Source organism: Schistocerca americana, chromosome 1 (assembly GCF_021461395.2).
Source record: "Schistocerca americana isolate TAMUIC-IGC-003095 chromosome 1, iqSchAmer2.1, whole genome shotgun sequence".
NCBI lineage: Eukaryota > Metazoa > Arthropoda > Insecta > Orthoptera > Acrididae > Schistocerca > Schistocerca americana.
In genome coordinates this window covers 34,304,590-34,323,022 of record NC_060119.1, presented here as the reverse complement: position 1 = coordinate 34,323,022, position 18,433 = coordinate 34,304,590, and the positions used below count along the sequence as shown (strand labels likewise).

General features: G+C 39.0%; 1 protein-coding gene across 1 annotated transcript in view; it reads left to right on the top strand.

Annotated features, from left to right (window-relative positions):
• The window catches only part of LOC124546553 (protein flightless-1), a 204,465-nt gene that overhangs the window by 150,806 nt on the left and 35,226 nt on the right, over nt 1–18,433 (top strand). Inside the window, exons 14-16 of the mRNA XM_047125044.1 lie at nt 12,410–12,582; nt 12,670–12,796; nt 12,884–13,006. Coding sequence (XP_046981000.1) covers nt 12,410–12,582; nt 12,670–12,796; nt 12,884–13,006 — 423 coding nt within the window. The remainder of the gene's footprint in view (nt 1–12,409; nt 12,583–12,669; nt 12,797–12,883; nt 13,007–18,433) is intronic.

The following is an 18,433-nucleotide window of genomic DNA, read 5'->3' as shown; positions in this document are numbered from 1 at the left end:
GGTGTGCAGCGTTGTTGGGAAGTGACGTTGATGGATGAAACAAGGAAACAAGTGGTTTGTGATCCGTAACAAGATGAAATTTTGAGCCATAGAGAAAAACACCAAACTTATGAAGAGCATAAATAATGGCCAAAGCTTCTTTCTCAATTTGAGAATACTTTTGTTGGGCATCCGTGAGCGTTCTGGAGGCATAAGCAACGGGTTGTTCCGGACCGTCAGAAAAAACAGTGCGCAAGGACTGCACCGACCCCGTATTGAGAGGCGTCTGTGGCAAGAACAAGATGTTGGCCAGGTCGGTAAGTAGCCAGGCACGGGGCCTGTTTCAGCATAGTCTTCAATTTCTGGAAAGCCGCATCGCATGACGCGGACCAGTGAAAAGGCACGTTTTTATGCAACAGGCGATGCAACGGCTGAGCCACCGAAGCTGCTGATGATAAAAACTTGTGATAGTATGCTATTTTCCCCAAGAAGGCCTGCAGTTCCTTAACAGATGTAGGGCGAGGAAGGGCATCGATTGCTGCAACAGTTTGCTGAAGCGGGCGAACACCATCCCGAGAGAGTTGAAACCCCAAGTACGTGATAGATGCCTGAAAAAATTGTGATTTCTGAAGGTTACACTTAAGACCGGCAGTCTGTAAGACATGAAAAAGTGTGCAGAAATTTTGAAGATGTTCTTCAGTGGTGGAGCCAGTGACAACAATGTCGTCCATGTAATTGATACAACCAGGGACAGGGAGCAATAATTGTTCCAAGAATCGCTGAAAGAGAGCAGGGGCGCTAGCAACCCCAAAGGGTAAGCGTTGGTATTGATAGAGGCCGAAAGGCGTGTTAAGGACCAGAAACTGCCGGGAAGCAGCGTCGAGAGGAAGTTGATGATAAGCTTCTGACAGGTCAATTTTAGAAAAATACTAGCCTCCCGCAAGTTTAGTGAACATTTCTTCAGGTCGGGGCATAGGGTAAGTGTCGGTGAGGCATTGAGCCTTTACAGTGGCTTTGAAATCGCCACAGAGACGAATATCACCATTTGGCTTAGCAACGACAACGACAGGAGAGGACCACTCACTGGAAGTGAAGGAAGCAAGACCCCTGAAGTAGTGAGACGATCCAGCTCCCGTTTTACCCGATCACGAAGGCCCACAGGAATGGGCTGAGCCCGAAAAAACTTAGGCCGAGCAGTGGGTTTGAGCATGATATAAGCTTCAAAGTCGTTTGCACGGCCTAACCCAGGAGAAAAAAAGGGACAAAAATGTCGTCGACAGGGAATCCAATTGAGCATAAGGAATAGCATCAGAGACAATATTGACAGAGTTATCTATGGAGAACCCAAAAACACGAAAGGCATCGAAACCAAAAAGATTCTCTGCGTTACTCTGGTTGACCACAAATATGGGAACAGTGCGAACGACGGATTTGTAAGATTCCTCAGCATTAAATTGTCCCAAGAGAGAAATGTACTGTTTATTGTACGTCCGTAATTGCCGATTGACAGGTGACAGGAGTGGAGAACCCAACTGAAGATACGTCTGAGAATTAATTATAGTGGCAGCAGAACCGGTATCCACCTGCATGCGAACATCTCAACCAAGGATTTGGACAGTGAGGAATAACTTCCCTGAAAGGGAAGAAGTGCAATTGACAGACAACACAGAATCAGCGTCATGTTCATGAACATCATGTATGCGGTCAGATTTGCAAATGGAAGACACATGACCTTTCTTTTTGCAGTTGTGACACGCAGCCCAACGTTGAGGACAATCCTCGCGTGAATGTTTCGTAAAACACTGCGGACATGAAGGAAGTTGCCGGGGGTTTTGCTGCAGTTGCTTAGCGGGATGCGCCGCACGCGTCGTCAACAGCTCACAGAGGTTGTATTTCCTCAACATCACCCCACACCTCTATTCGCACCCCAGCGGTGCGAGAAATTTCAAAAGACTGCGCAATGGAGAGAACTTCATCTAGAGTCGGATTTGCCAACTGAAGGGCACGTTGCCGAACTTCTTTGTCGGGCGCCGACTGGATAATAGCATTCCGTAGCATGGAATCGGCATAGGATTCTTTGTGAACATCAGTAACAAATTGACACTTTCGACTGAGGCCGTGAAGTTCAGCAGCCCAAGTGCAATAAGATTGATGTGGCTGTTTTTGACAATGATAAAAGGCAACACGAGAGGCTACCACATGCGTTTGCCTTTGAAAATAGACAGACAGAAGTGAGCACATTTCAGCAAAGGACAAAGATGCAGGATCCTTCAAAGGAGCCAATTGCGACAACAACCGATACATTTGAGGTGAAATCCAGGAAAGGAACAAAGACTTACACGGTTGTTCATCCGGGACATGAAATGCCAAGAAGTGCTGTCGAAGACGTTTTTCATAATCAGACCAGTCTTCCGCCGTCTCATCGTAAGGAGGCAAAGGAGGTATAGCCAATGACGAGAAACGCCCCATATTTGACACCGCGACTAAATCACAAATCGCCGCTGTTAGAAGCGTTTGCTGTTCAAGGAGATTTTGCAATAGTTGCTTGATAGTAGCCATGGAAACCTGTGCGTCAACGGTGAAAAGGAAAAATCCACTACCTCGTCGCCAATTGTTGTAACGTCAAGTTTAACACATATATTTCAGAACGACACAACACATATAAGTCACAGAGTAAGTTGACAAGCAAGACATGTGTACACGTTAGCATTCAAATGAGCACTGAGTCCCAGTCTAGCGGCCGCTGCTCGGCTGGCCGCTTAGGTGGCGCAGCTGATGCATGGCTGGCAGACAGCGCCGCATGTAGAGGACACGCGTAATTGTGCGGCGGCGCTTTGAATGATCGGCTAGTCACAACAGTTTTCAAAAATGTTCTTTGTACCAAGTAATTCAATAACATAGCTAGTGTTTGAGAGGACCGCAGATTTTGAATGTCATAAGTAGGAAAACATACTACCAGAAATTACCTAATTTGATAATTATTCAATATTTTCGTCAGTGAAAATGTGGAATTAAGGATAGCACATTTGGGGTAATATGCAGTCTCATAGCACCACAATTCTGGACATGTCATCTCAATAAATTATAATTCAAAATGCGGCTTTTCAAGAACATGTTTGGGATATCACATCCAGAAACACTCAAAATTACTTGTTAAAAAACAAGAAGCAAAAAAAGTGTTAAAAATTGCAACATTGTCAAAAATTCAATATATTGAACATGTTCACTTCTGCCATCAGCTGGTTGCAATGCAGGAAGACACGTGATGCAAGAGCATAACCTCTAGCACCCAATACACATATTTTGCATATGATTTGGAAAAAATAAAAGTCCATTAAAATCATAACTTTGACCACACTTCTTAAAACAAATGAATGTCATCCATTTAGCTTCTCTCCATTTGTGTATCACTACCATTAAATGATTAGGAATTGATATTTCAGCAAACCATCAGTGTATCATATGCCTTGTTAGCGTAACTATACTATGACACAATATGATACAGTGTATAGTTCCGCCTTCACAAAGGTTTGAAGAACATATCAATAGTGGACTGTTTATTTTGTTCTAATTTTAATATTGTGTTGTCCATTTTAGTTAACATGCTCACCAATTTTTCAGCAAGTTAAAACTCAAAATGTAATGCATAACAGTGTCCATTGCTTCAATAGTTTGTTGTCATGGACTGACAGATGCCAACACCTTTGCCACATTCAAAATATTCATCGAAGATGAGGTAGTCAGTGTTTGCTCCTTACTCCATTATTTGTTGCCGTTGTTCAGTTGCAGTTTCTTCGTTTTCTGGTGCGTTGTCTTCTTTAATTATCCAATCAAAGCCAGCCTTCTTGAAGCAGTCTGAGATTGTGCTTTCTTCCATGGAATCAGAGGCAGTTTGTACAAAATGCATAGCATCTATGATTGTGGCCTTTCTCATTGTAGTATCAAGACAGTCTGGCCTCATTGTTACAAGAATTTTCCTGCATTTTTGTTTCAGGCATTTTATAATGCACATCTTGTTTAGGCACTGGTCAACAGCATGTACAAATTTTACAAAGTGCATTACACTGTGCTGTGTGTGATAATTATATTTATTCTGCTACTGGTTTCAGTCTTAAACCATTTTCAACAGCAGCTGTCCACTTTATACGTTGTACAGCTGCCGTTGAAGATGCTTTAAGGCTGAAACCGATAGCAAAATAAATATCATTATCACACACAGCACAGTGAAATGCATTTTATAAAATTTTATAAAGCTTTGATCAAGTGGCTGAAAGTGGCTTGTACAATTATGAAGAATAAAACAATACTTTTATAGTATACAGATAGGACATATCTTGGGTGTGCGCTGCACAGTGGTCAATAAGCAAGAGGATTTTCCTGTTTCTAACACCCAACCTTGCATCCCAGGCATGCAAGAATTGTTGGAATATGGTAGCTGTTATCCATGTGTTCGCTTTGGCTGTATATTTTGATGGAAATGAAAATCAACATTGTGGACTCTTCGCCTTTCCAGTTATTAGTGGCACCAACTTTTCTGTTCCCCTTTCATTACAACATAATAAAACAGTTAGCTTCGTTTTATTAAGTACTCTGCCATGGTATTTTTCTCCTCTCTGAACTTGAGTTTTATCAGGCAGAAGGTGAAAAAATAAGCCCATTTTATCTGCATTAAAAATCTTTTTGGGACTGTACTTTTCTATCATTGATGGAAGATTATTTTCTCATGACTGACCAATGTCAGTGTCAATGTTTATGCTTCCAGCCTTACCTCAAACACATTTATACATTAAATTATGTCTGTTATTGATTCTTTCAATTCAACAATTGGATGCATTGAAATCTTGAATCCCAACTGTTTGTGCCAAATATATGCTTTAGAATGGAACACACCACCATCAGTTAAAATATTCAAAGCAAAAGCTTGTTTAACCACTTTAGTAGCACATTTTCCAGTTCTGGAAGCTTACCATTGTGCACTTGTTTTTGTTTGCTGTTTCATCCTTCAAAAAATGCTGCTTCAGTTACTTTTCATTTGCTCAGTATTGTAGTTAATGTTGATGGAGGAATGTTCAGTTTCCATGCCATATCAGTATGCTTCATGTGGGAATTTTTGTCCATTTCCTGAATAGTGCTCCCCTTTTCTTCGTTTGTTAAATGTCTCAATCTGTTTTTATCTGTAAAGTGCCGATGTACTGTTTAACATAAGAAAGAAAAGAAGAAGAAATTATGGACTGAGTGTCAAAGAAATGCTAAACACGAGAGAACACCAGTGACTGAGTTATTCACTGTTTGCTTCATTGTTTGGCCACAGTACAGAATTCGGAAGTCGCCGGAACTACTGCCAACGTATATGAACTACTCCCAAACATCATTTCTACCGTAGCACAAGATCTCTGTGACTTGCAAAATTGCTAGCACTGAAAAACACTCTCCCCCTATTCTTTCCATATCCCATGTTCACAAACATTGTGCTCCCATCACTATCAGAACTCTCAGCGGCAAAAGTTGCAGCGGCCAAACAGTACTGATACTGCTGTATTTGAATGCACTAAGTAGGGAGGTAGAACATACAATGTCATTTTAACACGTATTTATTGTAATCGAGACTGAGACTTCCAAAAACGGATGTACTATGCAGGGAAAACATGGTTTGGGTGAGAGACTGTGGCAGCTATTCCCTCAGGTCACACATGTAAGAAGCCTTTAAGAAGAATGCAATAAAAAAAATCAAGAACAGTAGCCTGATGATGACACCACAGCTGTTTAAAGATAACCTAGTTTTAACAGTAGCTTTATATTGCCCATTTCAAATTTGCATTTGTATCTCATCTGTCAAACTAGCTATAGCTGTACTGAGTTCATTTCATTTGCATTGGCATAATCTGTGCTGTTAGGTACCTTATCAGTTGTTATTCCTTGCCTGGGATTAATTGTTTTTTGACAACTTACGACTACCTGCTTCCACTCATACAGTTAGAGGCAAATTGGTGAACTCCCTCCTGCATCCTCCCCTTGTCAGTTGTGGCTCCATCCCATTGACCTTCAAGTTGATAAGGATGTGTCTCATGATTCCAGCAACATTTTGTTCTTTAATTGAATAATGTTTTCAAGCATTTATTTTCATAATAATTTTTCTTTTTAACTCACTTATTATTTTATAAATTCAATTATACAACTAAGATGTTAATACTAGAATTCATTTCACATTTGAGTGATTTCATTATGAAATTGACATTGTTGCCTGATACCTTCTGCACTCCCATTTGTGATTGTATGTTTGTTTTTCATACTGCCTGTATATGCATCCAAAACTGACTGATTTTGTATTGTTCTCTTGTGGAACTGACTGATAATATAGAGTAAACAATTGAGCAAAATTATACAAAAATACCTACAGACTCAGTTGACTACTGCATTTATGGTTTTTCTAAATCCATTGAGTTGCCAAAATTCAGGACACTGTACCATTGTGCTGCTTCAGCCAAAATGTCACTCCATTGTACCTTATGGGTAACCTGCATTAAAACTTGTAGTTTGGGTTTAGCAGCGTGTGAATTACATGTGTTTCTGTCCTTCTCCTCATCTCTGAAGTTTTCACCATAAATGAAACACCCATCAACTACCGAATTCAGAGTGGACCCACCAACATGTTGTTGGCTCTGTAAATGTCAACTGTGGTTGAAGCAGAATCCATCGCAACCCATCAGTCTCTCAATAACTAAATGTTAAAGACTTTATTGCAGCCTGGCAAACTTGATAGTGGCTGGCAATGATTACAACATATCACTCATAATTTTATTCCGAACTGACTGGCAAATTAATTGGAGGAGTGAACAGAGAAAAAAACAACAAGTATTAACATGTCTGTGTGCTGACATAGTATGATAAATAGAACATAGCTTGAAATTTGTATCATAAATCATGGTAAATAGTAGTGGAACATAATTTATTATGGCAATTGAGTGCTTTTTTGTAGCTTTCACAGTCAGAAGAGCCTGGCTATGAAGTGCCAAAATGTGGCTCTGTGTTCTTTTGCCGATATTGAACCATTGTTCATCAGTTAAGTTTTATTTCATGCTTACTTAGTTGACTACAGTATTTGTTTTGTATGTTACTTCTTCCACCAATCAAAATTTGTGGAGAACAGTACACACTTTCAGTAATTCACGTTGGCACTAAACATTATAAGAGTGAAGATCGGAAAGTAATGCACAATAATTTAGTACCAAGAAGTTTACCAGGTAAAAAAAAAAAAAAAAAAAAAACAACACACAAATGAACTTAACATATTTTACCTACTTTTCCGCATAATCGCCAGTCTTCGTAACATATTTCTGCCATCATGGTACCAGTTTGAGAATACCTTGTTTGTAGAAGTCCATTTGTTTGGCGCATAACCATCTTTGAACTGATCATTTCACTTCAACATCTATCGTAAAATGTTGGTCGGCCAGGAATTTCTTCAAGGTACCAAACAGATAAAAGTCAAATCTTGCAAGGTCCAGTCTGTATGGTGGATGCTGGAACACCTGCCATCCAATGATTTTTTTCATGAACGGGAGCAGCAAGAATGGGATGAACATTGTCATGATGAAGTTTGACACCATCAGCATTGATGTTGTTGGCATATGTCACAAAGGGCATGACGCAACTTAACCAAAGTTTTAACATAAGTTGCATCATTGACAGTGGTCCCGTATTCAGTGAAGTCCACCAGTAACACACCATGCATATCCCACAACACTGTCACAAGTACTTTCATAGTAGATTGTCACTTTGAATCATTTTCATGCTGGTAAACCGGCATGTTTCCACTCCATACAGGCCTGCTTGGTTTCAGGCTGTTTGTGGTACACCCACGACTCATTCACCAGTGGCAATTCCTTTCTGAAAATCATGTCCTTCTGCAGCATAAAGTGGTAAGCAATCCAAGCATGTCATCACTTGCTGGTCCTTATACTTGTCTGTCAGGTTCTTAGGCACTCAGCGAGCACTAACTTAATGAAATTTCAATGTGTCGTGAACAGTATCGTACACTGCACGTTACGAAATGTTGAACTGCTGCAATAAGGTGTGCAGTTGCACATGCCTGTCATTCAAAATTGCTGCTTCAATGGCTCTGACATTCTGCAGTGTTGTAGCTGTAACTGGCCACCCATAGCGTGGCGAATCACTAAGGTTCACAGGCCTCTCCTGGAACAATGTACACCACCTGGAGACACTGTTATGGTCCGTACAGTCCCATACACATCACTCATGTCCCTGTGAATTTCGCTCAGTTTATGCCGTTTGGCTCACAAATACTAAATTACACATCGTTGCTATTCACAAGTTGATGATAGTAATATGCGTGACTTGTTTGTTTTGTAGTTCAGGCTTCTCTAACTAGGGCTGCACGCAAAAACAAAATACCCTCTGTAGCACAAACTTCAAACTATATCGTTGTGAAATTTCAGCATTCCAGCCAGCTGCAATACCAGGGGGGGGGGGGGGGGAAAAAAAAAAAAAAAAAAAAAAAAAAAAAAAAAAAAAATATATGTGTATATATATATATATATATATATATATATATATATATATATATATTATTATTATTATTATTCGTTACAGTCAACTTTGGACTACGCTAAGCATCAGTCATTTCTTGTGCTTTTTCTTGCGTTCTTCCCAGTACTTCTTCATTTTTTCTGAGTGGGCTTCTTTACGTTCTTGCGACCAGGTTGTTCCCGTCTTCTTTGATTGCGTTCGGTCTTTGAATCCCTGTATTTTGTTGATGGCATTCCTATATTCCATTCTGTTGTAAACTGTCTCTGGTATAATGTTCATTTCTGCAATGTCTTCTTTTACTTCTTTCAGCCAGTTAATTTGTGTGTTTCTGCTTTCCACGTATTCCAGGATTTTCTTTGCCGTTCTTTCTGGTGCCGTTCTTTCTGGTGCCATTCTTTTGACATGCCCATAGAAACTCAGTCTTCTCTTTTTAAAGGATGTTGTCAGTTTTTCAATTTTCTCGTATAACTCTTTATTGGATCGCAATTTATAATCCTGTCCATCCTTTTTAGGTCCTAAGATCTTTCTCAGTATTTTTCTCTCTTTTATTTCCAATTTCTCCAACAGACGTTTTCTGTTCAGTGGGATGCATTCAATCGCATACAAACTTTCTGGTTTTATTACCGCATTGTAGTGCCTGAGCTTGGCATTGATGGAGATCGACTTTTTATTGTATACATTTCGGCATAGCTGGTATGCCGTTTCCATCTTTATTGCTCTTTCCTGTAGTGAAACATTTGGTAACCCTGTCGGTGTAATCCATTCCCCTAGATACTTAAATTTATGAACTCTCTTAATTATTCCATATTTAGTTTGCAATGTCTGTGTTGGGTCTGTTTTGTCCTGTATCATCAGTTCTGTCTTTTCATACGATATTTGTAGACCTGTCTTCTCAGCGATCTCATGCAGCATTTCTATCTGAATCTTTGCTGTTTCGATGTCATCTGCCAATATTGCCATGTCATCAGCAAATGCCAGACATTCAATTTTTGTTTTATTTCTTCCTAACGTTATCCCATTTTTCACTCCAGCTTCTGCCATCTTCTTTCTCCATTCCCTGACCACTTTTTCAAGGACAATGTTAAACAACAGCGGGGAGAGCCCATCCCCTTGTCTAACACCTGTTCCAATTACAAACGGCTGTGACAATCTACCCAAAAACTTCACTTGCGATTTTGTTCCCGTAAGGGTTTCCTGGATTAGACTTCTGCTTTTATCATCAATCCCAAATTCTTCTAATGTGTTAATCAGAGTTGGTCTATCAATAGAATCATATGCTTTTTTGAAGTCTATGAATGTAATTACTAGATTTTTCGATGTGCGTGCGCGAAGTTGTATTATGGAGAGTAGACTGAATATCTGTTCACTGCATGATCTTCCTTTTCTAAACCCAGCCTGATATTCACCCAGTTCTTTCTCTACCTGATTTTCAATCCTGTTTTGTAGTGCCTTGGATAGGATCTTATAGGCCACTGATAACAATGAGATACCTCTGTAGTTATTTGCATTTGTCTTGGCACCCTTCTTATGTAACGGATGAATCAATGCTGTCTTCCATTCCTCCGGAATCTTCTCTGTATTCCAAATCTCTTCAAAGAGCGCCTCGAAATTATTTATTAAGTTTTCTCCTGCGTATTTCAGTAGTTCCGCGACTAACGAATCTTTACCAGATGCTTTATTGTTTTTCAATCCTTTCAAGATCTCTTTAATTTCTTCTTTATTAGGTGGTTCAGAGTCTGGTAGCTTATTCTTAGGCTTCTCAAATGTCAAGGTTTCATCAGGTCTTTTGCAGCTTAGCAGCGTTTCAAAGTAGTTCGCTAGGTGTTGGCAATTTTGTTCCACGCTGGTGATCAGATTTCCTTTTTCATCTTTGAAGCAGAGTGTCGGTGGTTTATATCTTGTTATTGTAGTTCTGAATGTTTGAAAGAAATTGCGTGTATTATTCTTAGAAAATTCATCTTGTATTTTCTGTATTTGTTGTGTGTCATATTTCCTTCGTTCACTTTTAATGATTTTCGTCGTTTCACGTCTTTGCGTTTTGAACTGCTCCCAGTCAGTTGGCCTTTTGGTTGAGTTGTATTTCTCCCAAGTTCTGGCTCTTTTCTGTAGTGCTTTCTCACAGACCTCATTCCACCAGGGATGCTTTTTCTTTTTGGTTAGTAAAATTGTTTGTTCTGCTGCGTCTCGTATTGAGGTTGCAATTTCTTCCCATTTGTGACTTTTGATTTTATCTGTCTTTTCCTTGTAGTCGTCTAAGACTTGCTGATTGAGCATTAAGTCCTGTACTCTGTATTTGGCTATTTTTGTTTCGTCACTCTTGTGACTTCTTTCTGGTGTTAATTTCATCTTAATTTTGGTCAGATAATGGTCAGAATCAAAGTTGGCCCCTTTCACCACCTGTACATCTTGAATGTCCCTTGAATTATCATAACTTATTGCCACGTGATCAATCTGGAACTCGCCAAGTAATTTGTTCGGTGATTTCCATGTTGTTTGTTTTTTGGGATTCTTCTGGAATTTAGTTGTCATAATGTTCAATTTGAATTTCTCACAAAACTCTACTAATCTCTGGCCATTCATGTTAGTTTTAGTGTGTGCTGTAAACCTCCCTGTGCTTTTTGATAATTCGTTTCTTCCAATTTGTGCATTAAAGTCTCCTAACAGAATTGTAGTGTGTTGCTCAGGGATCTTCCCTATTGTTTCTTCCAGTTCCTCCCAAAATGTCTGCACTTTCTCTGGATTTTGTTGGTTGTCTTTATTTATTGGTGCATGGGCATTTATAAGTGTGTACTTTTTATTTTTATTTCTGAATGTTATCAATGATATTCTTGGTGATTTAGATTTAAATTCTAGTACCTTAGTAGAAAATGAGTTATGTATCACAAATGCTGTGCCATATACCCGAAGACCTTTTGTATTCTTTACTATCTGTGCTGGTTTCCCTTTATAAATCCTGTACTGGTCTGCCTGTACTGTATCCTCATCTGGGTATCTTGTTTCTTGTATAGCCAGAACTTTTAGTTTGTGTTCATCCATTAGTTTTGTCAGTTCTTTTTGTTTACCTGTTCTCAGCATTGAGTTCACTTTCAGTGTTCCTATGAACGTTTGATGTCTGTTCCTATGTTTAGCGTTAGGGATCCTAGGACCCTCCGACTGGTCTGTTGCGCAATGATGCTGGGCCCCCGGATCCGAATGCCCAGCTTCGGCGGTATTACCACCACGGGGAGGAAACTTTCTCATTGCACCTTCCATTTCTGATACTTGGTTAAAGCTGTTGTTTCCAGAGGTATACACCTCCTTCCACTAAGACTTAGTTCGCTACACTAAGAAGTTAATTCAGGCCGCTCCTCTGGAGTACAGACGCCTTTCGCAGCCGCTTCTCTGAAGTACAGACGCTGCTGATTGAAGATAACTCTTCCGCTCCAAAAGCCGTTGGGACATATAGTGTCTTCTTCCGCCTTCTGGACCGTTGGTTAATCTTCACCTCTTCCGCCAGTTCCGCCGTTCCGATGATCTTCATCTCCGCCTTCACTGCCGTTGATATATATATATATATATATATATATATATATATATATATATATATATATATATATATATATATATATATATATATATATATATATATAAAAAACTGTCCTGAGTGGGATACCAAAGGGTTTTGTTTCACAGCAATTGCTCTTGAGGCTCTAATGTAATGCTCTATGATATAAGGTGTTCTGTGTTGCATTAATTTGTGGATGTAGATACTCTTGATGTAAAACATTAGAGGCATAACCTAAATAAATATGCTGGGTGTGATCTTGATTAATTTTCTTCTCATCAAAGTTTTTACATAAATCTCATCAGAAAATATGTGCTGAAATTGGTAAAATAATTGTAGGAACATGTAAGCTGCAATTTTGTGCCTGCAACACCTCGCTTATACCAAGTGAGACTTGGAATGGGCTACTTGGAGCTACCACAAGTTGAGGTTCCTCATGGCAAACTTGTGAATTCACTGCTGAATAATAGAAATGTATATATACTCGACTGTTACCCTGATGTATATGTTTGGTAAGTCATTTGAGAAGAGTATTGTTTATTTACTTCAGTATTAATGATTGAAAACAAAATTTACTAAGAAAATATTTGCTGTTGAAGGTTTGGGAAAAAGTCTACTCGTCTTGTACGAGCAGCTGCTGTGAAGCTCTCTCAAGAACTATTCAGTATGATTTCAAGACCAGAGTATGCATTAGTAAGCAGAGTCCAAGAAGGAACAGAAACACAGGTATTACATCTTGCTACAACATAATATTTCTTAATTTATGTTATGTACATTTGTTAGGATTTTTTAAAACCTTCATTTTTGTTTCAGATTTTCAAATCAAAGTTCAGTGGCTGGGATGAAGTTATAGCAGTTGATTTTACACGAACTGCTGAATCAGTACAGAAGACTGGAGCTGATCTTACTAAATGGGCTCGACAGCAAGAAACAAAGGTGAATTACTTGCCTGCATTACTTCATATTGACTTAAGAATATGTTTATTTTTAAAGTTAGCTATTTTTAAGTTGTGTTTTGTTGTAAATTTCTGACAAAGCTGCAAATATATTCTCTGGGTGTGTTTAAAAACAATGAAGTTAAATAATTTCAAACAATTAGCAAGTTACTGAAGAAAAACTGCTGATGATATAATAACATTGAGAAATGTTTTGACACATTTTAGTTTCAGTGACATATTTTATTAAACTTTATTCACTGAAAAAGCTATTTCATAGCAATTTGACTAATATTGTTTAAATTACTGCTGACTTCCTAATGTTCAGAGTTAAATGACTAATTGGAAATTAAAACACTATTACATTTAACTTCTGTACAAACCTGTTTTTACATTCCCAGAATTAACATTTTTTCACTGATTACAACATTGTTTTACGGCACAGAAAATTTGAATTAAATGCCTTCAGCCATAATTTTTTAAATGTTTTATTAAATTGTGCTATGCATTTCAGATCCTGTGGGTCCATCTTTAGGCACAAATCATCTAATACATAATTTACCTTTACTCTCAAGTGAGGTGAAATGCATTTTCATATTTCATGAATCGAGTGCAGAAATACCTAAGAAACAGTGGAAAATATGAAACCTATGTCTAAATTTCTCATACAGGAAAATACATTTGACCTCACTAAAGAGCAAAGGCAAATGATGTATTAGACAATAACTGAAAAAGGACCCACAGGGTCCAAAATGCATTGTGTAATTTAATAAAATATGAAAAAAATGTATCTGAAGGTGTTTTCATTGAAGCTTCCACTATATTGAATACAGTCACATTCACAGCTGCAAATTCTGGATAAAATTAATTTTTTTTATTTGTCCCTTCAAATTCTCTACGTTCAAAATCTTTTGCTTTTGCATTGTTGTAAGTCTCCCACAGTTTACTTTTAATAAACCAACATTAATGGGGCAAAACAAAAATAGAAAAAGAACATGTAATTGAGATACCTACAGCAGGAAAGGCCTGGTAGAATGTGAATACTGTGGGTGTAAAAGACACCATTCCCCGAAATGGAGAAGTGTAGAGACATTGGCAGGCACAAACAAAAAAGATAAGTTTCTGCCTTTTTGTGAGTAATTGAGATATTTATTTAATCCACATATACATTTAGGTACAAGGCTGTACTAATTTTAATTCTCTTGCCAGTGTGAGGTAAATGCATACATTGCTATAAAAGTGAACATCAGAAATTATCAGTTTTTTGTTACAAAAACCAACTTAGAGCTATATACACTAACAGCTTTACAAGAAGACATTACAATTGAAACCTCCTTCTGGGTAACATCATTTCTCTATTAATAAACACTTCAGTTTATTCTGTAAGTTATTGAAATGATCTTTCTTTATTCCTGTCAGAGGTACACTAAAATGAACACATATACAATACATACAAAGAAAAATATACAGTATTCAGCCAGAATTGGGCAACTTTGATAGCATTGGGTGCTGCAGACGTTAAGTCCTTCATGCTACAGCTGATTGGGCATAAGTTACATTTGAAGAGATGCCGGGTTGTCTGCAATTCACCACATTCGCACAGTGTTGTGTTGGCATTTGGCAGTTGGAAGTTCCATTTAAGGAGATTGTCTCTCGATCTTGCAAGTTCGGTCCGTAGTCTGTTCAAGGACTTCCAGATGACCCACTTTTCCACTTGTCCAGACAGCTGGGATTCTAGTGGTATCATCCAGTTTGACAGGTGTTGGCATCTTTCTTTCCACGTGGTGAGTCGGGTAGCCGCAACTGATCCTTCTAAGGGCTTTGAAGTTGTTAGGAAACTCTTCCTGGACTTCAGTCTTGGCATGGCAGGTTGATGTCCAAAGAGTGGATGTGAGGTCACTGTATTTGGTTTATGCCTCTCAATGTTAGCGGCGACCTCTCTTCTGATGTCACATGGAGCAACTTTGTTCATGGGGGCTGGCCTTAGGCAACCTGTAACAATCCTACAGCTGTCATTTACGGCTACATCTACCTGCTTTGCATGTACTGAATTGTACCACACTGGGCTAGCATACTCTCCTGCAGAATAGCATAAGGCAAGAGCTGTTGTTTTGTGTATCCCAGATTGGTCCCGCCAGTTTCTGAAGAAGGCAGTTTCTGGAGAATACTTTCTGCTTCAGCTTCAGACAATGTTCCTTGTAGGTTAGTGTACTGTCAAGAGTGACACCCAAATACCTGGGGTGGGAACAATATTCTAGTGCAACGCCATTCCAGAATATTTCAAGTTTCCTGTCAGCTTGTTTATGTTTGCGATGGAAAGAACACACTTGCATTTTCTTACGGTTGGGTGTGAGTTGATTCTTTTCATAGTAAGTACCAAGCTGTTGTAGACCGTGTGCAAGCATTATCTCTACATCTTCAAACTGATTGCCCTGGGCAGCAAGAGCAAGATCATCAGCATATATGAAACTTTTGCATCCTTCTGGCTGTGGTTTATTATTAGTGTAAACATTAAATAAAATAGGTGACAGTACATTTCCTTGAGGTTAAATGATGGTAGTCTGTTATAAAAATTGTTTCTATTCTATGTAAACTGTGATTGAAGCGTCTTCATTGCTTGCAATTCTGTGAAAGTTTTCCCCTTTCCACCCTGTGTTGTACTTAGGTATGTAAGTGTTCATTACATTATGTTCTGGATTTAGTTTCTCAGATATGGCTTGCAGGTTGTACATAGCGTAGCTAGTAAGTATTTTATATTTTCTGGTGATTTCTTTATTACGCGCTCTCTTGTTTACCTTGGATACCACTCTTACTGGTTCATTTTATTGTACTTTATTTTATTTTGTTATATATTCAAAGAATTCTGTCTGTATAGACTAATGGTGTCCATCCCAGATCAAAGTACCACACTGAAGATGCAACTGTATGTAACGAAAATATGTGTGTTCTAAAGTGTCATGGTCCAGGGAGGTTTGGACACTTTTCAGTAAATACATATTTTTGCTAGCTTTTTTACAAATGTGATGTATATGATCTTTCATGACTGGTGTCCAACCACAATGCTGCCCAAAAAAATTGTGTTTGTGTGTATAACTAAGTGCCAGTTGAAATGTTACCACTGGTGTTTGCTGCTGGAGAGAACCAGTTCTGTGAATGTGATGTACCAGTTGTTTTGTTCATAGTTATCTTCACCTTTACATCTTTTCTTCCTGCACTCGCATTGCTCATTGAAATTGTGGTTCACTCGTTGATATATCAGACTTCAACACCTGCAGGAAAGCACTGTGATAATTTTGATGTTGTTGTGGTCTTCAGTTCTGGGACTGGTTTGATGCAGCTCTCCATGCTACTCTATCCTGTGCAAGCTTCTTCATCTCCCAGTACCTACTGCAGCCTACATCCTTCTGAATCTGCTTAGTGGCCGGCCGAAGTGGCCGTGCGGTTAAAAGCGCTGCAGTCTGGAACCGCAAGACCGCTACGGTCGCAGGTTCGAATCCTGCCTCGGGCATGGATGTTTGTGATGTCCTTAGGTTAGTTAGGTTTAACTAGTTCTAAGTTCTAGGGGACTAATGACCTCAGCAGTTGAGTCCCATAGTGCTCAGAGCCATCTGCTTAGTGTATTCATCTCTTGGTCTCCCTCTACGATTTTTACCCTCCACACTGCCCTCCAATACTAAATTGGTGATCCCTCGATGTCTCAGAACATGTCCTACCAACCGATCCCTTCTTCTAGTCAAGTTGTGCCTCAAGCTCCTCTTCTCCCCAATTCTATTCAATATCTCCTCATTAGTTATGTGATCTACCCATCTAATCTTCAGCATTCTTCTGTGGCACCACATTTCGAAAGCTTCTATTCTCTTCTTGTCTAAACTATTTATCGTCCACGTTTCACTTCCATACATGGCTACACTCCATACAAATACTTTCAGAAACGACTTCCTGACACTTAAATCTACACTCGATGTTAACAAATTTTTCTTCTTCAGAAATGCTTTCCTTGCCATTGCCAGTCTACATTTTATATCCTCTCTACTTTGACCGTCATCAGTTATTTTGCTCCCCAAATAGCAAAACTCCTTTACTACTTTACTCCCTTCCCAACCACTGTTTCCCTTTCATACCCCTCGACTCTTATAACTGCCATCTGGTTTCTGTACAAATTGTGACTAGCCTTTTGCTCCCTGTATTTTACCCTTGCCACCTTCAGAATTTGAAAGAGAGTATTCCAGTCAGCATTGTCAAAAGCTTTCTCTAAGTCTACAAATGCTAGAAATGTAGGTTTGCCTTTCCTTAATCTTTCTTCTAAGATAAGTCGTAGGGTCAGTATTGCCTAACGTGTTCCAACATTTCTACGGAATCCAAACTGATCTTCCCCGAGGTCGGCGTCTATCAGTTTTTCCAGTCGTCTGTAAAGAATTCGCGTTAGTATTTTGCAGCTGTGACTTATTAAACTGATAGTTCGGTAATTTTCACATCTGTCAACACCTGCTTTCTTTGGGATTGGAATTATTATATTCTTCTTGAAGTCTGAGGGTATTTCGCCTGTCTAATACATCTTGCTCACCAGATGGTAGAGTTTTGTCAGGACTGGCTGTCAGTAGTTCTAATGGAATGTTGTCTACTCCGGGGGCCTTGTTTCGACTCAGGTCTTTCAGTGCTCTGTCAAACTCTTCATGCAGTATCATATCTCCCATTTCATCTTCATCTACATCCTCTTCCATTTCCATAATATTGTCCTCAAGTACATCACCCTTGTATAGACCCTCTATACTCCTTCCACCTTTCTGCTTTCCCTTCTTTGCTTAGAACTTGCTTTCCATCAAAGCTCTTGATATTCATGCAAGTGGTTCTCCTTTCGCCAAAGGTCTCTTCAATTTTCCTATATGCGGTATCTATCTTACCCCTAGTGAGATAAGCCTCTACATCCTTACATTTGTCCTCTAGCCGTCACTGCTTAGCCATTTTGCACTTCCTGTCAATCTCATTTTTGAGACATTTGTATTCCTTTTTGCCTGCTTTATTTACTGCATTTTTATATTTTCTCCTTTCATCAATTAAATTCAGCATCTCTTCTGTTACCCAAGGGTTTCTACTAGCCCTCGTCTTTTTACCTATTTGATCCTCTGCTGCCTTCACTGTTTCATCCCTCAAAGTTACCCATTCTTCTTCTACTGTATTTCTTTCCCCCATTCCTGTCAGTTGTTCCCTTATGCTCTCCCTGAAACTCTGTACAACCTCTGGTTCTTTCAGTTTATCCAGGTCCCATCTCCTTAAATTCCCATCTTTTTGCAGTTTCTTCAGTTTTAATCTACAGTTCATAACCAATAGATTGTGGTCAGAGTCCACATCTGCCCCTGGAAATGTCTTACAATTTAAAACCTGGTTCCTAAATCTGTGTCTTACCATTATATAATCTATCTGATACCTT